Genomic DNA, 24,950 nt, shown 5'->3' with positions numbered 1-24,950 from the left:
CCCCCCCCCCCCCCCTTCTCTTTATAAGTTACCTATAAAGTTAATGTATTTGTTAAGAAAGTAGGAGACAAAATGACAATCTGCACGTACTGCAAAATGACCGTGGAAAAAGAACCAATGTCACTGCATCAGAGCATTGCTAATGAGAACATCAATATTCCAAATAACCAAATCATGCACTTGAAAGTAAATGGCACTTATTTGGAAGTGTAAGCTACTCAGTTCAGAGGTAGAGCAAACCTCGATTTAACCATGTGAATAACATTTTTGTTACTTATTATCACATATTACTGTCTCTTTTAAAAAAAACATTATATTATCTTTTCTGTAGGTCAATGTATCCCCATTCTCAATCCCAAAGCTTTCCTTAAACTTCAGGATTGTGAATGGGTAGGCTACAAAATGACCTACAGTTCATTTGTAGAAAAGGATTTATTGTTGTTGCTCTGTTTTGTGTTAAGTTTAGTTTTTTTTAATGTTGGATTGCTGTGCTGTAATAATAGCACAATTATTAGCCAGGGAAAATTAGCTGTGAATTGTTATCATTATGAGTCATAACCATAAATATGACCATAAATGCTGTCAACTTGTGCATATGGTGGCCTATGGCTGTGCATGGCTGTGTATGCATGCATACGATACACATGCATATGGGACAGATGTTCAGCTCCACAAAAGGTACCCATAATCATTCACTCTCATCATAACTTGACACACTCTCTGTCCCTCATGGCCGCACCCATTACCCTGTTGGCTGATGGTGGTAATGGAAACCAGTAGACTTGTGAGTGCAGTGCTTTCTCTGGGTCACATGGGCAGAACTAGATATCCGTAAGAAAAGAGTCACACGTTTCAGGCAGTGTTGCCTGCCTCTGCTGATGCAAGCAAAAGTAAAAGCTACAATGCTGAACAGAGGTAAACAACAACATTTTGTTAAGATTGCAAATAACAGAAATGTGATGTATGTGCAAGAGAAGACTCAGATTATTACAATGTGCATGTACAGTTCTGTTTTGGGTCTCTAATGTACATATAGGCTACATGTGAAGAACCATGCTCAAATATTTTATTTGCTCATTCCAACAAGGGCTTACTTGTTGGAATGAGTACAAAGGTAGGTAATAATTATTATTATTATTATTATTATTAATAATAATAATAATAATAATAATAATAATAATAATAATAATAATAATAATAATAATAATAATAATAATGATAATAATAATAATGATACAAATTAAAAATAACAAATGTGAAGTATTTTTCAGAAATTTCAAATGACAGATTTAAAATGCACATAAAAATACAAAATGTAAATTGATGATCACAAACAGTGAAATCACAAACAGTGTTTGACAAATCTTTTCTACTTCAGCTGTTCTGTCCAATTACCGGTATGTTAAATCCAGAGACAGTGAGTTTGGCAAGCATCATTGTCAAATATTCAGGTTTGTTAAACAGTCATCCAGTGGCGCTGGGATTACACGAAAGCCACAGAATTCAATCCAATTTTGTCTTGGTTAGGGAATGGGATACAAGGTAATCTTTGTAGCCTACCTTAACACCACTTTAATTTCAAACATCAGCAAATTCCATAATCATTGTCAAGCATTCCTTTGGCCGCAGTATTAGGCCGGAGTATTAGTGAAAATGACGCTATACTGTCAGAAAATTGAAGATGGCTATGATAATCATATTCTGTATTAGCATTAAAAAGCTTGTCTGAGGCCAACATTTGTGTCCACTTGGTTCCCTCCTTTTTTCCCTCTACACCAAATCTCTTTGCCGAAAATAGCTGATCTACAAGCTCACAATAGTCACAGCCCTTTTCTCTGCTGTTTCTATTTGCAGATGCTCCATTAGTTCTAAACAATACCGATTTCTTTTGGAACCGTGACTCTTTTGGAAACATTTTCAGAGACTGTGATAATGCTGTTTGTCTCCGAATGGTCTCATTCACCTCAAATGTTACCGCAAGACATGCTTGGATTAAGGACACAGTGAGCTGTCCGTCCCTAGAGAAACTAACCTATATAACAAGTGGAATACATATAGGGAGAGTCAGATTAAGCCATAGATTGTAATCGGACATGTGGAGTTTGTTAATACAAGCATTTGAAATTGTGTGCAGTCCGCACTCACTCATATCACCTTATCAATTAACACACAGGGTCCAGGGACCACCAAGTGTCCAAATGGACCCTTATGGGTCTGTAACACTGAGAGTGTTATAAACACAGAGTTAAACTAGAAAAAGTGCTCCTCGGAGCACAAGTCTCCGCCAGGTCAGGTAGGTTATTATGGCCTCCTGGTGGCGCTATAATAGGCCAATGTGAAAAGGGTGCCATTTATTCTTAGGCCTTGCACGACAATCGGACACTGCATTCATGATTTGAGGCATTTTGTTCCAAAAATGTGGTTTGCTAAATTAGACCTGCTGGTGGCGCTATAACAGGCCAAGGTGAAAAGGGTGGCATTTCTTCCTCGCCCTAGTGGGAATGTGCGCGCAAAATTTCACGGAAATCGCACACTGCGTTCATGATTTGAGGAATTTTGTTCAAAAGGGACCTATCCTGCAAACTTTGGAAGGCAATGTTAGCCAAGTCGGATGGAATATGAAATATCGGACACATCCATGTTGATCACATGACTATAGAGATACTGTCTTACAAAACTTAGCCTCCTGGTGGCGCTCTAAAAGGTATATGTGAAAAATGCAGGGCAAAGGTTTTTCCTTGGCCTCTAGGGAGTGTGGGTGCAAAGTTCCACACAGATTGGTGCAGTTATAGCTAAAAACGTGAATCGGCCTGCTATATCGCCACCATGGGGCTGATGTGAACGTTTTCAAGTGGCATTTCTTCCTGGGCCAAGTGGGAATCTCTGTGGAAACTTTCACGGAAATCGCATGCTGCGTTCATGATTTGAGGCATTTTGTTCATAATGTACCAATCCTGTAAACTTTGGAAGCCAATTTTAGCCAATCATGATGGAATATGGAAAATCAGACAGATCCGTGTTGATCACATGGCTATAGAGATACTGTGTACCGATTTGCGTGTTTTTTGGACAAAATCTGTAGGAGTAATAGCAAAAAATGTGTTTTGCAAAAGTCTGCCCCATGGTGGCGCTATGACAGGCTGATATGAAAAATGTGGGGCAGAGGTTCTGCTGTGGCAACCAAGGAGTGTTTGTGCGCAGTTTCACAGCGACCGGGCCAACGGTGGCGGAGATTAGCTGCTCGCAGACAGAAGGACGGACACACACACGGACACACGGACGGACGGACGGACAGACGGGGGGCAAAACATACTCTCTCGCCATGCCTATCGGCCTGGCGGAGACAATAAACACTGAGGATTTTATAGCGGAGAATGGGGTGCCTGAGTTAAAAAAATAAATGTATCAACTGAGGGTCCTTGACATGAAAAAGGTAGAGAATCACTGAGTTAACATCATGAGCCTTTCAATGTGCAGCACCACTATCGACCTTCAATCCCAACTCATGAGGTGAGTCGACCAAAGTCTACTGCCAATGAAGTTGCTCCATCCGCCGACTCCTGTTTCTCCGTAGGAGGCAAAAAATTAAATTCTGGGGCCTCACATTACTAATCCACACAGTTCAGTTTGACCGGGGGTTACAGTATCTCCCGTTAACTGGCCAGCGCTATAAGCTGGCACCCATTACCTTTCAGCACAGTGTGCCTCATCATATTGCATTCTCACCCCTCCCCACCCAATGGAATTTAACAGGAGACAAGCCTGCCTATTTTTGCTGAGTTGCATGTCTTAGTTTAACAGAAGACTTGATTACACAGTGCAGCAACTGTTGCACATGTTTCTGAATGTTGCCATGTTCAAGTAAAAATCGCCATTGTTGAATCTACCGTTTAAACATGAGAAAGAAGTTGAAACAAGAAAGAGGTTGTTGAGGATCAGAAGCTGAATGACCACAGGCAACATCAACGGTTGATTCAACCAAGAAGGGTGAATTAACGTTGACTGTTGCCTGTGGCCATCGTAAGCTGAGACAGTCTGCAGTTCAGACACAAGTAGATAATGCAAATGGACAAGGGTCACTTTGAAGACCTCTGAGTCAATTACAGGAGTTGCAGTTGCGGTGAATCATTATAAAGCGAGACAGATCAGTGGTGGAAGAGGACATCCGTTTCCTTAGTAGCAAAACTATCTCACACAACTATCTCAAAATTGTATGTAAGTACACTACTTGAGTAAATGTACTTAAGTTACTTTCCACCGCTGCATAGAGATCAGTGATCTTCTGTAGCCCCAATTACAGGAACAGTACAGTAGGCCGACTTAATGGAACTGCATGGGGCTAAATTACCACCTACTGTAAGACTTCAGCCAAATAGTACAATAATGAGCATATTTTACAGCTCAGAAAGCTACTTATAAAGTTAGAAACTGAAAAGGTGAAGGGTATGGAGGAATGGTTCACCCTACAATAGGAGCCTATGAACACTTTTGACAGTGGGTTAAACAACATGATATAGTTTGCAGCAATAAACTGGCACGATGCCTAGCTTGCCTGTAACTTAGTCCAGACCACAGCTGGTAGTGTTATACTTGAGTACAGGTGGCCTTTTGCCAACCTCCTCACTGTCTCATTCATGGGAAGCAGATTATGGCTGTCGTCCTGTGTCACCTCCCAAAGGCCTTGGAAAGAGACACTGTTTATGAATTGCAAATGCAGGTCACCCAGTGTGCAAAATGACAACAATCCACTTCCACAAAAGCCCTCTTTTATAGATTTGTACTGATTTGTATAGTATTAGCAGTATACTGCTGCTAATCCACCCTGCCTAGAGTTTAACCAGATTTTTAACCCAAGACCAGTTTAATCGTGTCCTGCTGTAACCTAGGAAGATGTTTTCTTTACAAATGTATCTTTAACTTTCTGGGCCAATCTAACCCTAACCTAACCTGACTCTGCCAGATGGAAGAAGCTTTCGTCACATTTGTTTGTGAAGTCAATACCGCCCCCATCTGGCGAAGTCAGGTTAACACTAACCATAACCTAACACAAATACAATCGTAGGCTATCCTATTCCTAACACATAAATGCCTAATCTTAACCTGAATCTTTTCTTAACTGTAACTCTTGCTTTACTGTTTTGTTTTTGGTTCATTTTGTTGAGGACCAGGAAACAGGTTTGTTACTGGTTCTCACAAGTATAGTAAGACCTGGACACAGACAGACTCACAGGTACGCGCACGCACAAGCACAAGTACAAGTACAATTTACCTCTCCTCTAAACATCCCCATAAACAATGTCATGGAATCTTGTCTGTAATCAATTCTATGTACTGGCAGGAACCAGATTATGGGTGCTACCATGATTCATGCTAAGAATTTGCACCCCCAAGAGGTGAAACATGGAATTGATGATTTTGTCACCATGATGTCCCAAATAGATCATACTGAAAAGTAATTTATGAACCATTGTTATTATAAGCTATGGTCACTGGCTGTTGCAAGCAACTTGCTGTTGCAAGCAACTACGAGGTTGTTGAATGTTCAGGTTCTGGTACCCAGCATTGACCACTGACCAGGTTATTATTGTTGTCTCTTTCTTCTCTCTCCCTATCCTCCCTCTCCCTCCTCTTTCTCTTTCCCTGTCTATCCCTCTGTCACCAGATCAGGGATCTCCATATTAGCCTATGTGTAGATCACCCATAACAGAAACCCTTGCCTAACATCGATTTGCACTGACGGCAGGGATCTCCAAGCCTGGAAACCAGACGAATTTGCCACAGCTAAAAAAAAACTTTTTTTGCTGTGACCTTTGAATCTGTTCCTCTGAATCTGGCCCTTAGAAATGAATCTTCCACGCTGACAAGTTCCAGACTAATATCTACGCAGATTTATATTCTGAAAGTACTCATTGCTATATATTGTTTGTTCAGTAACAGTCTCCATGTCTCTCCAGCTCTTTATTAAACAGAAAATGCATTTTCAAGTCAGGATACCAATATTATCGAATCAGGACAGAGAACTCAGACAGGATACAGATTAAACAAGTGAAACTGGAAGTGATGACACAAATAAATGAGCATGCAAAATTGGAACTAGAGCACTATAAAAATGAAGCTGATAAATGGGTACTCTCTCCTGATTGGCTGAAATGGTGTCACCTACCTGAAAATGTCTATCAACGAGCTGGAGAGACAGAGAGACCCCTGTTACTGAACAAACACTCTATAGCAATGAGTACAATCAGAATTTAGTGCTTTAACCTTTTAACAAAAACCTTTTTGTTTTAACCCAAAAATATCACAATACCCTACCTTTGTCTTGAGTATAATACTTAGTCCACCACTGCACACATCATATACCATTGGATAGAAACAAATTGAGCAACACCCATGTTCAGTGATTTAATAGTGTATGAGTGATTGTGCATTTGAAAATGGTAACAAAATTCCAGTCACACCTACACAGCAAAACAATATATTCCACGTTTTAATAAAAATGACTGTGTATGTGTGCGTGCATGTGTGAGTGCGTGTGTGCATGTGTGTGCGTGTCTGTGCGTGTGTGTGCGTGTGTGTGTGTGTGTGTGTGTGTGTGTGTGTGTGTGTGTGTGTGTGTAAAATGTATTTCCATGGTCCAAAACGTTTAGTTTGGGGTGTATTTTGAGACATTATACAAGAAATATTTTCTTTTTTGCAGTATGGACACACTGTACTGTAAAGGAAAATGTGAAAGTGGTTCCTGTATTTTTAAATACATACATTCCTCTGCATCAGTGTTCATGTTCATAGTGAATGTAGTATCTGAATTAAATATTTGGTTAAAAAAAAAAAAAAAAATCAGTGCATACAGAACTAATTCCTTTTGACCATTTGAATATTTGCAACTGTTAGTGATGGCAGTTTGTGGCAAGACAAGGCCATTGGATTCAACATGATTTACAGAGGAGAATAGTAAAGGCCTCCTTTCAAAGACAAACAAGCACAACAAATCATTGACACACAAACCAAAGAAAAACATACAGTGGGTCTATCATGTCCCTCTTGTGGTGAAGCTCGGCTACGGCAGATAACAAACAGTCAACAAATGAATGGCCTCATAATCTACACAATGTAATAAATGATGTATCATAGAGAAGATGAAAAAGGATAACAAAAACTGTGATATTAACAATGATTAATTACATCAGACTGAAATACATTTGTTGATCTGAGACAGAGTTCACTGTACAAGAAATCTGCATTGTAGCCCAAAATGTAAGAATTCAGGAATTCTAAATAAAATGTGTCTTGTCTCAGTACACTGGAACAAATCAAGGGGCATGTACACATATTAATATAGACCTCATGTATCAAGTCATTTCTTGGTTCACAGGATAAAAAATAAGACCTCAATAGTACATTTCTACAGTAATTGTCCATTTTATCATCTTGTGAACTGATCAGCTCTCCTACGGCAATGATATTTTACACATAAAGGACTTATTTATATAAACTTTCCACTTTCCTTCCCAATATCTTAATAAACTACAATGTATGTTTGTTTTAGTGATAAGCTCTCTTATCCTGAAATGCTGGATATACACCCACCCTTGTGTCTAGTTTATTAATTTGTTCCAGTCAGTTATTGTTTATCACAGCCTACACAGTGCAACTGGAACAGAATTGAAAGGACCTCGTTGGAAACAAGACCGCAAGGACTTTTATGAACAGACCTTTTAGACAAAGTATTTTAAATGTAACTGTGCTGTTTTACATTTTTTGCCTAATAAAGTATTCAATCAATCAATCAATCAAAGGACACTGGACAATTTGTTCTACCTCTTTCAGTGTACAGAATCATAAGCAAACCTTCTATCAAACCTTCTATCTCTCAATCTTTACTATTAAACCCACCCCCTCACCCTCCTCCCCTCACCCCCTTGTTGACTTTCTAAGGAGTTATCCAGGGCCGCTGGTGTGTGGGATGGCATGTCTCATCCACTGGTCCAGGGCTTGTCCTGCTCTGGGTTTTATCTGGCAGCAGCTGAAACACACAATAAACACATGATAATCTTTCCTAAACGTCATTAAGATGTGTACATTTGAGTTGGTTTTCTAAAAACAAAATTAAAGTTGCTACATTTGTATAATGAGGGGCTATTTTTATTTGCATCATTTCCTCAACTCAACAGCAGATGGCAATGTTGCTGCGAGTGACCAGACCGGAGAAAGGTATCAATCATTCTGTCAAGGTTTACAACAACAGTCTTCAAATACATCAGAAAGAAATGTGTGGCAAAGTGGGGTCCAATGGACCCTTACAGATCAGTAACTTTGATAGTTATGGAGGTTCTTGAAATTAAAACGTTTGAGAGCCACTGCCAGAGAGCATTTGTAGGAAAGTGTGTCTGTCTCAGAGACATACAGTAGGTGTAGGAGACCGGCAGTAACTTGTGGGACAGATGGTGACTGCCCAGATGGTGACTGCCCATCTCCTGAACACAGATTGGCAAAAGCTTTATTGAATAGATAATAGAATAGAATAGAATACAGTAATATTATTAGGCCAAGTACTACAAAGTCCAAGAAGTCTTCAATGAAAGGAATAACACTATTTTGGGTGACAACTGAATGTGAGCCACTGCTGTGCATCTGTCAGCTTTTTGGCAACTTAACCAAACAAAATACAAGCATGGAATTAAATATTCGGTAGCACTTGCATCCCATGTGTATAACGCATTATACACATACTTATAAGGTATTGTAATGCTGATCTATTCTTTAAACTTATCTTGTCTTCTGAAATGTAATATATTCTGAATGTGTAAAAAAAATAAAAATAAGGGCATACAATGCATAAGACAGCATGCAATAGAGTATTCTACCAGAAACATGGGGAAATGCAGCTATTTTCCTTGAATTTCAAAAATGGAAAGTGATACATTTTTTTTTTAAACTAGAGAAAGTGCTCCTCGGAACACAGGTCTCCGCCAGGTCAGGTAGGTTATTGTGGGCCAGCAATGTTTGGAATTCGCCAAACAGGATGGAATATGAAAAATCAGACGGATCCGTCTTGATCACTTGACTATTTGAGATAATGTGTACCAATTTACGTGATGTTTGGTCAAAATTTGTAGGAGTAATAAAGTAATAAAATCGTTCTCCTGGTGGCGCTATAATAGGGATAAGGATAAGGATAATTCCTTTTAACAGGTCATTCATGAAAGTCCTTGCGGTCTTGTTTCCAATGAGAACCTGTGAGCAAATAGTGGTTAAGAGTCTTGCTCAGGGACAAATTTCATTTCATCGACACATATGCTGACCTGGCCTGGAATCAAACCTGGGGCAACCAGGGCCTCTGGCTCACACATAGTGTGAATTTGCGTGCAAAGTTTTATCACAATCGGACGCTGCGTTCATGATTCGTGGCATTTTGTTCAAAACGGGCCACTCCTGCAAACTTTTGATGTTAATCTTAGCCAATCAGGATGATTGATCACATGACTATGGAGATCATGTGTACCGATTTGCGTGAAATCTGGATAAAATCTGAAGGAGTAATCAAAACAAATATTTTACATAAGTCGGCCTCCTGGTGGGGCTATAAAACGCTGCAAACTTTGGAAGCCAATTAAGATTGGCCAATCAGGATGGAATATGACAAATCTGAAAGACCCGTTTCGTTTAATGACTAGAGATACTGTGTACCGATTTGCGTGATGTTTGGACAACATCTGTAGGAGTGTGTTTTGCAAAAATCGGCCTCCCACCCATGTGAAACATTTGGGGCAGAGCTTCTGTTCTGGCATCCAGGGAGTGTGTGTGCACAGTTTCACTGTGATCAAGCCAACGGTGCCGGAGATTAGCTGTACACAGACGGACGGACGGACGGACAGACAGGGTGCAAAACATAGTCTCGGCAATGCCTTCGGCCTGGCGGAGACAAAAACAAAATTGTTTTGCAGATTGCAATTTGCAATAAGCAATCAGCTTCTTCTTTGTAAAATTCCTAAAGCTTGACTCAGTTTTCCTCTCATGGGTGCAGTCAAGTATTCTAGCCATGCTTAAGTATTAACAGAGGAAACGTGGTGTAATTGAATGGTTCTTGTGGGTGGGGTGAAAAGGTTGTGAGTAAATTTACCAAAAACCACATACAAATTACACGCTCACACAAACATTTACGCTTGAGTGTTCATGGACATAAAAAAACAACACACACACACACACACACACACACACACACACACACACACACACACACACACACACACACACACACACACACACACACACACACACACACACACACACACACACACACACACACACACACAGTCTGGAACACACTGACATTTACCGGCCTACACAATAGCTCCCGTCCCAAATAATCTGTGTGTTTACGTGAGGAAGTCCCTATCTTTCAGCCCCTGCTGGTCGTTCAAGGGTGGGGTGCAAAATCACAGGAAACACCTTCCCTCACCCAGCGCAGCCCACAGCCCATTACGGGACACGTACAATGAGATATTAAAAGCTCCCAACTTCCCTGGAATAATTGCAAAATGCATGCCTGATGAAACAGGGCTACGAGGGCAGAATAAAGGAGTTGGAGACTGAAAACTTAACAACAAAAAAGGCCCTGCAGTCTAAAGCTTAATTGTTTATTTGTGTGAAACACAGTTTTTGTTTTTCTGTTTTTTTTAGGAAGCTGTGTCTGTGAAGATAGCCCATTGGTCATCATGGCTGACTTTCACTCACAAAACTTAAATAATTTTGAATTTTATAACAAATGTTTGCTTTGTAAGTGGCTCTGGATAAAAGCTTCTTACATTTAAATGTACTAGTTAAATGTGTATGACACTACATGGAGGAATTTGTAGGCTACTGTAAGTAACTGAGGAAAACAACCCACGAATTAAGGGTGTAAACAGAGACACTCTTGCAACTATGTTATTCGATAGGGATATTTCTATAATGCACTTACAGACTATTGTAGTGTATAAATCATATATTTCAAAAGGTTAACCACATAAACCCTAGCATCCCCCCTATATTCTGGGGCAAACATTCCGAAAAAATAGCAGAGCTACACACTCACAACATGTCGCAAAGATAGGATGCCTAGTACAGACCCCTGGTGGACTGGTCAATTGATTATTTGGGGTTTAAGTTATGAATAGAAAAAAGTCAACAGGCTCTCATTTTGAACATTGTGGTTGTGAACAAATGAATGGGAAGAAATGCATACCATTCTCTTCTCCGCCTGACGATTTCACGCCCAGAAGCATTACTCCATCTTTGGTGCTCTCAGGTCTGCTTTGGAAAGATGCACTGCATAGAAGCAAAGGACACAAATGAATACATGGGTACTTTGTTACACTGTAATTCAGCATTGCATATTGTAATTTAGTATGTAGATACGTTAATTAACTTAACTTTACACTGAACAAACCAATATATTCAGAATTCAGGTATACTCACTTTTCAGTGCCATTATCAATGGTCTCTGTTGGACACATACCAAAGAGAGGACATTTGTAAACACAAGTTCCCTTATTTATCTTTGCATATTTATCTCATTATTATATGAATTTAGTCATAGATTAAAATTTATATTAAAGTTTATCTTTGCACTGAATGCAGTTAATGACCCTTATGCATTTCAAGTCACCTGCGGGAAAAAATAAATGTTACAAACAAATGACTATACCCTGGTACTGTACATTCAAAACACACTTACCTGTGTGGTCGTGGACCTTCATGCATTTGAATTTGAAAATGAAGACGAGAGCGGCCACAGCCACGCCGAGGACCGGAAGAAGAATCCACAGAAGTCTTCTGTCTGTAGATAATGACAGAGGACACTGCTATAAGAAGCAGCAGAAAATATCTACAAGCTGATAACAGATCATTTCTTTTTGGTGAGTGACACCATCACACTACGGAGTATACTTTAGGCTTAACATTTGTCCAAGGTCAGATCGAAGGTTATGTTCATTGAACTTGGCTGCTCAACAAACCTTCACACCTCCTTTTTTAACCACATTTTCTTTTCTTTTTTAATCAGTTTCTACTATCTTCTACAACTGCTCAGTGGTCTTGTACATATAGTTGTTTGTATTTGTTGATGACATAATATTCTATGCTATGTTGATGAATTGAATACATAAGACCACAATAGAAACAAGATCCCAGGACTTTTTTGAGTTACATTTTTTTTGCCTATATATGACTAAATAAGGTACAGTAAGACTACTGTACCTCCGTACTGTTTACATTTCTGACTAATCAAATATTAAATCAATTCACAGAGTGCCGCACTATGAGCTTGTAGATCTGCTATTTTTTTGAAAAATCATTATTTTTTTTGCAAATCTTTAAATATGTATATATGTTTTAAAGCGAACATTTTTAACTCCATGGAACAACATAGTTTGAGATGGGGTCCACAGCCAAATACTTTGACAAAAACTGAAAAATCTACATGAATTCAAGGGGCTTCATGGGGTGTGCAATTAATTTAAAATAAGCATTTTTTTGGGTGAACTATACCATTAAATAGGATTGGTAAAATTAGATATGCTGAATACTTTTCTGAAACAGTTGGAGCAATAATGGAGGTTCTAGTGATATTCAAATCCATAGTTTACCCCTGTAGACCTTTTCATTTAATTACACAGGATCTTGTATTTTAGATATTTTTATATTTAATATAAATCTAATCTAATAATCTACCACACCAAAAGATGCACACTGATGTACAAAACCACAATAAAGGTCTTTTCTTACCTGACTTGGGAGTTTCTTTGTCCTTCGGGTTGCCACTCTGTGGACCTAAATGATCCAAATGTTTTCTTTAGATTGATTTTGATTTTGATTCTATAACTGATGATTCATGATCAATAATCATTTTGTGAATGTGATTTCTCTACAACTTACCAGCATCTTTTCCTTGAGGACTTTGGGTCGCTTTGTCTGTCTTATCTGCAAATAGATACACGGTTTATACTTATGTTGTTATAATATTATTATTGTAGTGTTTATTTTTCGCCCTACTTGATCATACTACAGCGTCACACAAAAGTATCAAAAGTGGCAGATCCACAAATGAATCCTGAAAAATAACAGTTTTGGACATATGAGGTTTCCACCCGACAGACGCCATAAAAGCATATTCTATTGTATTTTTGCAAATACAATTTCCATTTGTGGTCCTCTAATCTAACTATAACAACGACTGTTAAAGCAGATATAAAAAAACAAAATAAAAAACAAATGCATACTAGGGCTTCTTGAAACGTACCTGTAGCGGGCATGCCTGGAGCTGGAAAAGTGATTAATAGTTAATTTATATAGCGTCATATACAGTTTGCAATCTATACAATGAATCCAAGCCAACGCATTTGGTTGAGGGTAAGGTTCACTGCTATTTAACAATGCTTTAGTTTAGTTTGATACTAGTACACTACATACCTTTCTCTGGCGGAGCTGTGGCATTGTTGCTTGGACCAGACTCTAGATATCATTAAAATGAATGAATAAATAAGTAAATAAATAAATAAATAGAACATGCACACAATTTCCAACGAACGAGACAACTAAAATAACAAAACAAGACAAGACAAGACATGGTCTCGTGGTTATATTTCATTTTCTGCTTTTATCAATGACCAATTTAACAATGATCATAGTGGTTCAGACCCCACATGGCAGGATCCACATGCAGTCTGCACAGAAGAATCTGGAGTATTACGTTAACCACTTAAACCCGAATGTACTTAGTTGACCGGGGTCCCCCAGGGCTCTATACTTGGTTCGCGACTTTCTTCCCTCTACTCCAAATATCTTCGCTTAAAATACCTTGATACACAAGCTCACAACACATCACAACGCACACACAACACAATACAACAAATGTTTGCCTATTTTCGCCAAATGTTCACCTATGATGACATGGCCAGAATAGGGACACTAGGGTTCATGTGGTTCAAATTCACTTTAAGCCTGGCATCTCTATCGGTGTCCCTACTCCCTATAGACCTTGCGTTGCAATGGGACACATTGTGAGCATGTAGTAGATGATCTATTTTAAAAAATAATTTAGAAATGATCTGATATTTTTGAAAATGTTTGGAAATAGGGTTAAGTGGTTAATTCTGAAAGTGACCCTTACTAAAGTGTTAATTTAGCTAACTGAAGTTTTACAAAATATATAAATGTTTTTACACTTCCCAAATTAAACGAACAACAGGTTTTACTGAGTGGCTGATATAGGATTGAATCCTCTTTGTGCTTTCCCTCTTATGCTGTTTACCTACTGAACCTGTACCATCTGTCTCATGTAAATGAATGAATATGAAACCTACTGTATTCATGGTAAATAAGCTCTCACCTGACTGCTTGCCATCGCTGGTTTGCGAGGAGTTATCGGCCTTTGGAAGACTCTCATCCTTCGGAGAGACTGGTGTGGTTATGTTTTCACTTTCCGAGTCTATTGCTGATATCACACACAAATAAATGACAGGATGACAGATTTAATTATTAATGTGAACAACTCAACTATTACACAGTTCATTTAATCCAGCAGAGAGACTCACTGTTGTTGCCGTGAGTTGGAGCACGTGGGTTCAATACAGGTAGTGTTGTCGCTGGTTTTGGTGTTGGTGGTATTGTTGCTGATGGCTCAGATTTGTTGGCTGTCGTTGCGGAATCCTGGGCGGTAGGCAGAGTTGCCGCCAGTGTGTCATTATTGGAGGAATTAACTGGAAGAAAAAAATAGTAAACATAAGACACCAATATTAATAAGAAACACTTTTTAATGTGCCATCCTTGCTATTTGTTTCTTTTTGCTTTTTTTGTTGTTGTCAGTATACAGTATACAGTAACATTAAAAATAAACATTTAGTGGTAGATTTAGGCCTACTATAGGCCTTTGTGATTTGTGGGTGGTTACTACCGGGCTGGCTAAGCAAGGAATACACAATAATGGAAGCTTTATCTAAAAATAAAGTACTGGTCATAACTCTTTTGCCAATTCCCAATATCCTTTTTATTCTGGTCCCTTCTCACTGCTACTATAACTCCTACATTTGGTAGGGAGAGCACAGACAATCACGTATCACCCGATACAAGACATCAAAGGATGCTTTTTTACAAAGTTTAAATATGGAGATTATGGATGTTTCTGAACCAACAGCAAGGCTATGTAGACTCAAACCATCTTCAACGTTTCACTTATTATGTCCAGTGTGTTTTGCCTTTAATACACCTGTATTCAACTGCCTAAATAATTGATATGACTCTCACTCTACAAATGATAGACACAATTGTCAAACATTTTCGCACATTTCCACACATTTTCAATGACAGTTAAAATAGCAGATCTTCAAGCTCACAACTCATCGCGATGTGACACATTGTGAGCTTGTATTATATTATAGCCATTTCGAAATTGGGGGGCTGCCATTGGGGCCGTCCCACATTAGCACGAGCTGCCCAGATGTATGGAGAACCAGGATGACTGGAAGGAAGCGACGATGGAGGGCTCGTCGGACGAGGAATGGGGGGGGCGGGGGGGGGGGGGGGGGGGGCAGCCAGAGGGTATGGCTATTTGGGCGCCCTGTGGGCTGGAGTCTATGCACAAAATATAAATGTTTTGGAGACACTCACTGATCTCGTCTGCTGCCTTTACTGTGGTCACTGGAGTAGAGGTGGTGGGATTAATGGGTGCGGGTGCAGCTGAAGATATAGTTCCTGTGGATTCAGAGAATACACGAACGAACACATGCACGCACGCACGCGCGCGCGCGCGCGCACACACACACACACACACACACACACACACACACACACACACACACACACACACACACACACACACACACACACACACACACACACACACACACACACACACACACACACACACACACACACACACACACACACACACACACACACAGACACACACACACACACACACACACACGTTGACATAATGCTACAGTTGGCACATGACAGATGGTACAACTGAGAATGAACCCAATGAACCTGGTAATGAGTAGAGGTAATAAGACCTATACTGTGGTCTTTATATAGCTCATAATAAACACAATTACAGCTAAATGTCAAAGAGCATACTATACTTTCAGTATCAGCGGAGGCTGGGTTTTAAGGTCCTTTAACCACTTTCAACCTGACTTTTTAAATAACAGATCTACAAGCTCAGAGCACCTCACAATGAAATGGGATATGAACTCGTAGAGTGTCTATTTTTGCAGCTTAAGTAGTTAAAATCAAAACAATGCGAACATTTTGTAAACGTTTTGAAACATTTGAAAAATCGTGAAAAATGTTGGAACATTCTATTTATTTATTATTAAAATAAATGAATAAGTATTTTTAAATAATAAATATATTTTCCCCAGGGTTAAATTATTTTCAAAATTATATGAGCACTCCAGGTTTACTGTGTGGCTGATATAAGATTGAAACCTATTTCCTCCCATGCTGTTTTAGCAGATGCCTAAGGAAGGTCCTTGACCGAAATGTTGCCTTTATAATGATAAAACGTGTATTCTTTATTATTGAGCAAGTGACGACAGTGTGTGGGTTCATCCTCCTATATGCTGTAATGAAATATGAAAACTATTCATGGTAAATCAGCTCTCACCTGACTGGTCACTGCTGTTGGTTTTAGCTTCATCCTTAGGAGAGTCTGGTGCAGTGTCTGCAGACGTCTGGTCTGATGAAACTGTGAAGCAACACAACACAACACAACACAACACAGAGTAAGCCCACACTATGTTGTCAGCTGTCAAGTGTTGACAGGTGTTGAATAAACCTGTGGTTGTCAAACATTTTAATTTCAAGGACCGCCAGTTTGTTATCCAGATTAGGCCACGGATCCCCCATAACCCTGAGAGTGTACAAATGGAACAGTTACAGACTGGTAAGGGTCCATTTTGTTCTTAAGTATCAAGCATTTAGCTGGGAACCCCTTGGGTGAACCCCACTTTGAGAACCACTGGAATAATCAATCTAGCATTGTTTAAGAAAAGCTTTAAATGATGTTGTTTCAAGGAGGCAGGGTGAGGTAACAAGTGATATTTCTTATAATTTCTGATCTACAAGCTCTGAGCACCTCACAATGAAATGTGTCATGAGCTAGTAGATTGTCTATATTTTCGCAGCTTAAGTAGTTTAAAGCAAAATACAGCAGAAAAAAATCATCTATTCTATGAAGCGATGTTTGCACCTTGATCATGCCTGCAGTTCCCACAATGCACCTCGTTTACTCTGTCTAGTTCTCAAAAAAGAGGTAAAATTGGTCTCACAGTTGGACCAATTAGTTGGACCTACGTGGCAGGACATGCAATCTGCACTGGAAAATCTGGAGTGTTACTTAAACTAAGTCTTACACTTACTGGAGCTCTATTTTCTACTTTCCAAAAAGTTGGTGGGGGGGGCCGAAATTTAGCAAAGGTTTTGAAACATTTATAAAATCTTGAAAAAATGTTGGAACATTTTATTTATTTATTAATAAAATAAATAAATAAAAATAATACATTTAAATAATAAATAAGTACATTTTCCCCTAGGGTTAAAGTTTAAAAACTACCAATACCAATTATTTTCCAAATTAAATGAGCACTCCAGGTTTACTGTGTGGCTGATATAAGATTGAAACCTCTTTCCTCCCATGCTGTTTTAACAGATGGCCTTTATAATAATAGAATGTGTATTCTTTATTATTGAGCAAGTGAAGACGGTGTGTGGGTTCATCTATTCATTATTTTTTCCCTCATATATGCTGTTATGAAATTTGAAAGCTATTCATGGTAAATCAGCTCTCACCTGACTGGTCGAGGCTGTTGGTTTTAGCTTCATCCTTAGGAGAGTCTGGTGCAGGGCCTGCAGGCGTCTCGTCTGATGAAACTGTGAAGCAACACAACACAACACAGAGTAAGCCCACACTATGTTGTCAGCTGTCAAGTGTTGACAGGTGTTGAATAAACCTGTTGTTAAACATTTTAATATCAAGGACCCCCAGTTTGTTATCCACGGATCCCCCATAACCCTGAGAGTGTACAAATGGAACAGTTACAGACTGGTAAGGGTCCATTTTGTTCGTATCAAGCATTTAGCTGGGAACCCCTTGGGTGAACCCCACTTTGAGAACCACTGGAATAATCAATCTAGCATTGTCTTATACACACAAGGTAAGAAAAGCTTTACATTATGTTTTTTCAAGGAGGCAGGGTGAGGTAACAAGTGATATTTCTTATCTCCTGTGTTTGGTCAGGGTCGTGAGTTCAAGGTTCAGACTCAGAGGTTAAACTATGAGACCATCTTGGGATGGGATCAAACCAGCCTCGATACCAAATCAGTGTGATGGAACACATGACATGAGACAAGTGAGTAGATAGAAAATGTATAATGTAATGCCTGCTATGCGTAATGCACTCTTTGTGTATGTCTGTAATGTGTTGAACTCCAGAAGACAAACACACACACACACACACACACACACACACACACACACACACACACACACACACACACACACACACACACACACACACACACACACACACACGCACACGCACACACACACACCATGCAAAGCACCGACCTGCTCATCGGGAGCAATTAGGGGTTCTTTGTCTTGCTCATGGACACTTCGACACTAACACTACCTTCTGAGCCACTGCCGCAATATCCTTTCAGTATCAACGGAGGCTGGGTTTTTAGGTCTTCTAACCTCTTTCAACCTAGGCGTCCCTATCATGCCTATGGCCATGTCATTATAGGTGACTTTTGTTCTTTTAAATAACTGATCTACAAGCTCTGAGCACCTCACAATGAAATGTGTCATGAGCTAGTAGATTGTCTATATTTTCGCAGCTTAAGTAGTTTAAAGCAAAATACAGCAGAAAAAAAATCATCTATTCTATGAAGCGATGTTTGCACCTTGATCATGCCTGCCGTTCCCACACTGCACCTCGTTTACTCTGTCTAGTTCTCAAAAAAAGAGGTAAAACTGGTCTCACAGTTGGACCAAAAATCTTGAAACATTTTTGGAACATTTTATTTATTTATTAATAAAATAAATACATAAAAATAATAAATTTAAATAATAAATAAATACATTTTCCCCTAGGGTTAAAGTTTAAAAACTACCAATACCAATTATTTTCCAAATTAAATGAGCACTCCAGGGGCCTGTTCTTCAAAAGGTGAATTAGAGCTTAAGCCTGGCTTTACCACCAATCCTGGCTTAATTTAGCCAGGATTAGGGCTGAATCGGTTCCTCAAAAGCTGAATTATCTTGAAGATTAGTTTAGCCAGTTCACCCTGGCTAAGTTTAGCCATGACCCGATTCCTCAAAAGAGAATTGAAGCAAGCCTACCTTAGTTACCATGGCAATTTAGCTGTGAAGTTAGCCTGGTCAGGAGCAGGCTAACAGCCAAGCTTACTTAATCCAGTGCCTTTGTTCTTCAAGTTTGTCCACAGTTAATTCAACACATGTGTTTGTATGGACTCATTTAAATGACCCCGCATTCAAATAAAATGAAATAAATACAATAAGATATAATCAAATTAATGATATTACCGAAATTGGTTTTAACTTCATCCTTAGGAGAGTCTGGTGCAGGTGAAGCTGTGAAGCAACACAACACAACACAGAGTAAGCCCACACTATGTTGTCAGCTGTCAAGTGTTGACAGATGCTGAAAAAAACCTGTGGTTCTCAAACATTTTAATTTCAAGAACGCCCTGTTTGTTATACATTAGGCCACGGACCCCCCCATAACTCTGAGAGTGTAAGGACCCGACTTAAGGGTCCATTTGGTTCTTAAGTATCAAGCATTTAGCTGCAGGGAACCCCCTGAAACCCCCAAATGCTTTAAATGATGTGGTTTCAATGACAGGGTGAGGTAAAAAAAAAAGGCGATATTTCTTATCTCCTGTGTCAGGTTCATGAGTTCACGGTTCAGAGGTTAAACTAAAGACCATCTTGCGATGGGATCAAACCAGCCTCGATACCAAATCAGTGTGAATGGTTCAATGGAACACATGACATAAGACAAGTGAGTGTGTGGTGAAATGGGGTGAAATAGGTGAACTGTCAATATGCCTAATGCCTATTCAGTACCAATCTGTACCATGAGTAAATTAAACAGTATAATGTAATGCGTGCTACTATGCGTAATGCAGTACTCTTTGTGTATGTCTGTTATGTCTTGGACTCCAAAAGACAAACACACACACACACACACACACACACACACACACACACACACACACACACACACACACACACACACACGCACTCACGCACATGCGCGCACGCGCGCACACACACACACACACACACACACACACACACACACACATACACACACACACACACGCACACGCACACGCACACGCGCGCGCACACACACACACACACACACACACACACACACACACAGACACACACGCACACACGCACACACGCACAGACGCACGCACACACGCGCGCACATACACACACACACACACACACACACACACACACACACACACACACACACACACACACACACACAGAACCAACCATGCGTGGTTAACTTCTAACCCACAGTATGTTAGTATTGACGCGTGTTTCGCTGAACTATTCCCTTGTTTGATACAAGGAAAGAGATAAATGATCAGTTGTTTGGCAAGAACATGAAATATTGAATATCCAACAATTGAACTGAGAGTTCCATTGTCTGTAGTTGCTTCTTTGATGCACTGGTCAAAGCCAAGTTGTTTCATAGCTTGACCTATAGTGCCTTTCTTGTCACCCAGAACAGTGGCTTCAGTCTTCTGGAGCTTGATTTGTTTGATGATTTCCTTCAAAATGTCAGATATTTTAATGAATTCGCATTAAAAGTACTCAATATTTTACTAGGTAGGGTACGTGATTTACTTTGGTTGAAATAAGTGTTAAATAGCTCTATATTCTGATAGTACTCATTGCTATAGAGTAAAAGGAGTCTCCCATGTCTCTCCAGCTCTTTATTAAACAGAAAATGCATTGTCAGTGCTCTCTGGCTCTCTTGGCTTAAATGTTGTCACCTACCTGAAAATGTACTATAATCTGTTTACTAAAGAGCTGTAGAGACCCCTGTGACCGAACAAATGCTATGATTACTATCAGAATATAGTACTTTAACCTTTTTAACAAAAATTAATAATTTACCAAAAAATATCACTTACCCTACCTTTAAGTAAAAGTATCAATACTGCAATGTAGATATACTCTGTTACAAGTACAAGTAGAAGTCCCGTATTCAAAATGTACTTGAGTAAAAGAGCAAAAGAATCGGCGTCAAGAATGTCCCGTTTCACAAGTTCCAAATATAAAAACGATATGTATAGGGCTGCCGCTGAAGTGGTTAGTGTGTTTTGTAATAATAATCAAGATCTACAAAGTAACTATTAACTAAAGTTTTCATATAATTGTAGTGGAGTAAAAGTACAATATTTTATAGAAGTATTGTTGTAATTGTAAATACCGAAGGTAAAAAATGCGACAGACTGTACTGTATGTTGAGGTGGCGTTGATCAGTAAGGGGTAGGAATGGCCCCTCCTTCTCTACTTCCTACCCCCCTTATTTGAACCACACCCTTCTTCACATTTTGTAGCATCTAAAGAGGGCACCGTTCCCACAATAGCATGGATGAGCAGTTGGACGGATAGATGAATGACATCTTGAGGGTGTTCCCGTCATTTAATGACTTGGACCCTAGCATCCCCATTCTGGGCACGTCATAATGAGTCAACGTTTGGCAAAAACAGGTGAACATTCGCTGACAATAGACGATCTAGATTGGCTATTGACCCCTGGGGGACTCAGGTCAAGTATATATTGTAGAGTTTTATTGGAAAAAAAAAAAGTATTTTCTGTCTAACATATACAGTAACATTCCCTCCGAATTAATGAATCTCTTAGGATCTGAGGGGGCCCATAAATATTCTCAGCGTGCCTGTTTTGGCATAGTTTGAAAGGTCATCGTCTGCTACAAAGGCAGGCATCCTCCCAAGTGTCACAGCGAGGATTAAAAGTCAAGATGGCGGAGGTGGCGTCTCCGACACGTCGAGGTGGATATCCTTTGTTGGGAGGCCAGACCAGTGTGTTAAGCTGCATCCTGTCCCAGACAGACTATTGTTGTCCCTTGACCCTTCCAAGCTGAAAGGTGCAGGCCGGGATTTCCTGTCTTCACGGCTGTCAGTTGCGATTCGGGCACCCTTTTCCACCCTCGGTGTTTCACAGACAGTCACGGCACACAGTTGTTGAAAAAAAAGAAGAGTGTGAGCCTCTCCACAAGAGTCAGCACATGAATCCATCATGTTGCAAGACGTACGATCAGTGATGGAAGAAGTACTCACATGTTTTACTTAAGTAAAAGTATCAATACGGCAATGTAAAAATACAAAAAAATAAAGATTGACTTTTTTCAAATGTATAAAAGATCTTTTGAAAATAGCATATATACAAGCTGCGACGCATTGTGAGCTTGTAGATCGGCAATTTTCAAATGGCCAAAATGCATATAGGACTGAAGTGGGTAATGTATGTTTTATAATAATAATTAAAATCTACAAAATAACTAGTAACTACATTTTTCAAATAATTGTAGTGGAGTAAAAGTATAATATTTGCTTCTGAGATGTAGTTGAGTAGAAGTGAAAGTATTGAAAATTGGAAATACTCCAGGAAAGTAAAAATACCTCAAAATTGTACTTAAGTACAGTACTTGACTGCATACGACGGTCCTGAACCCCGGTTTATACTTTGTCGCACGTCGCCGGTGTCACGGCCAATCTTGTAGATCGGATATGTTCGCTGTGTGACACCGTCCGTCATGCGACGACGCATATATATATATATATATATATATATATATATATATATATATATATATATATATATATATATATATATATATATATATATATATATACATACATACATATATATATATATACATACAGTATATACATACATACATACATACATACATACATACATACATACATACATACATACATGTTGATGATCCTGAGCTCAAAACATCTACTGTAGTATCTGCAGTTACACAGCAAAATAGTGTAAAAAGAATGATCAATGTGACACAATCAAAGGGTTTGTATAGATTGAATGGTGACCCTACCTGTCGTGAAGACCAGGAATGAAGCTAGCAGAAGGAGGATAACAACCCTGATGGTCTCCATGGTGTTTCCACGGCAGCGATCCCCTCCGTGTCCTTCTTCCACAGACCAGAACTGAGAGGCCAGTGGAAAAGGCCCCAGCCCTCCGTTGCTGATGCTTATTCTGGCACTTCCTCTAGATAGAGGAGGGGAGGAAATACACCAGCTTCCCTTCCTGATGTTTGGTAAAACAGTGTGTGTGTGTGTGTGTGTGTGTGTGTGTGTGTGTGTGTGTGTGTGTGTGTGTGTGTGTGTGTGTGTGTGTGTGTGTGTGTGTGTGTGTGTGTGTGTGTGTGTGTGGGGGGGGGGGGGGGGGGGGCAGATGAGCCAGTGGAAGAAATCTTGAACCAAATTGACAGGAAGTCAGCTTTGAGGAGTGTGTTTGCGAGTAACAGCCAAGCCAACTCCTGACTTACTTATTTTTTCCTGCCCTCGCGTTGCAGGGTCCGCAAGGGGGACTTTATCTGAGACCCGAGGGGCTGGGGGTGGGCAGACTGGGCACTGAGCCGTGCATTGTTTCACTTGTGAGCACCAAAGAGGAGCACCAAACTGTTTTGAAGGAGTGAAGGTTGAAGGAAGGTACTTGAATGAATTCATTGTAATCATTAGCTGGGACAGACAGGGTCATTTGTGGTCAGCATTCATAAACAGCTACCTGGGCCTGCATCTTGACAAGGGCCTCATAGAAATCCTACATTCTACAGGGTCTATTAATGGTGTAGAGATAGATATATACTTTGTTAATCCCGGAGGAAACTTGTTCTGTTCAACAGCTCCAGTTGCCATTCATTCATACAGATTTGTCAGTAAAAAAAGAGCATGATGAATTCATAAAGAACATGTCATCAGTAGAAAAACTATAAGTTATAAGAAGTAAAATATCCTATTAAAAAAACTCAACTATAACTACAATGTAAATAAATTAGCTGGCCAATGTGTGGCTTCCAAGTGGATCATGGAGTCTCAGCCCGATCCAACCGCCTTTTATTTCCATTATAAGTGAAATACTTCCAAAATGACAAAACATGAAAAAACTTGAGATGTGAAGAACATTTGGGACTTAGTTCCTATGCCTACTCGTGTCGATTTTCTCTTTTGGTGATCGGACCTGGGAAATTAACCCTGGACACACACACACACACACACACACACACACACACACACACACACACACACACACACACACACACACACACACACACACACACACACACACACACACACACACACACACACAGAGAGAGAACAGACTCAATCACAGAACCTCTCCTCCATGACTTGGCCATTAGGAGTCTCGCCATAAAGAAATCATAGTAATAATATTGCACTTATAATAATATTGCAAAGAAATTGTGGCAATTTAACCTCGGAAGTGTACAAATGGACGTTAATGTTTATGCGTTCAGAGCTAAATTAACACTCAGGATTTTGTTGTGTACAATAGGAACGTCCCTGTGGGAGCTGTTCAAATGGCAGCCATGACGTTTCTCCATTCTTTCATTGTTTTCACAACAGTACCGCTGACACGCCTGCAGATGACCACTACCAAGGTCACCTTATCGTTTACATTTCTTTACCGATCACTTTCTGATCACAATCAATAATGTAATAATGGTATGCAGCTGTGTAATGTTGCACAGGTCAGACAACCTTAACCAGTAAGTGTTTATAATCCATAAACCTGTCCTCATCAACACCAATAGTAATGCGATTCGCATTGGTCTTT

At 39.6% G+C, this 24,950-nt stretch overlaps 1 protein-coding gene across 1 annotated transcript; it reads right to left on the bottom strand.

Moving 5' to 3' along the window:
- Window positions 1-6,389: 6,389 nt before the first annotated feature.
- Window positions 6,390-23,396, bottom strand: LOC311034950 (uncharacterized protein). The gene is made up of 15 exons (XM_084042985.1): window positions 23,188-23,396; window positions 19,592-19,639; window positions 17,833-17,913; window positions 16,649-16,729; window positions 15,646-15,729; window positions 14,574-14,738; window positions 14,369-14,473; window positions 13,450-13,491; window positions 13,280-13,300; window positions 12,916-12,960; window positions 12,766-12,810; window positions 11,717-11,818; window positions 11,458-11,482; window positions 11,225-11,307; window positions 6,390-8,023 (listed from the first exon to the last, which is right to left on the bottom strand). Exons 1-15 carry the CDS (start codon window positions 23,246-23,248, stop codon window positions 8,010-8,012), a joined length of 1,002 nt encoding a protein of 333 aa, XP_083899111.1. The 5' UTR covers window positions 23,249-23,396; the 3' UTR covers window positions 6,390-8,009.
- Window positions 23,397-24,950: the final 1,554 nt, after the last annotated feature.

This window comes from Gymnoscopelus microlampas, assembly GCF_963454915.1.
Source record: "Gymnoscopelus microlampas genome assembly, chromosome: 19".
Taxonomy (NCBI): Eukaryota; Metazoa; Chordata; class Actinopteri; order Myctophiformes; family Myctophidae; genus Gymnoscopelus; species Gymnoscopelus microlampas.
This window is presented reverse-complemented; position numbering and strand designations above follow the sequence as displayed.

Excerpts from the sequence above, each read along its gene's own strand:
- LOC311034950 (XM_084042985.1), bottom strand. The coding sequence starts at position 23,248 with ATGGAGACCATCAGGGTTGTTATCCTCCTTCTGCTAGCTTCATTCCTG. Across the intron at positions 15,730-16,648 it reads CAACAGCAGTGACCAGTCAG|GAACTATATCTTCAGCTGCA; the intron begins GTGAGAGCTGAT and ends CTGAATCCACAG. Across the intron at positions 12,811-12,915 it reads TCCTCAAGGAAAAGATGCTG|GTCCACAGAGTGGCAACCCG; the intron begins GTAAGTTGTAGA and ends TGGATCATTTAG.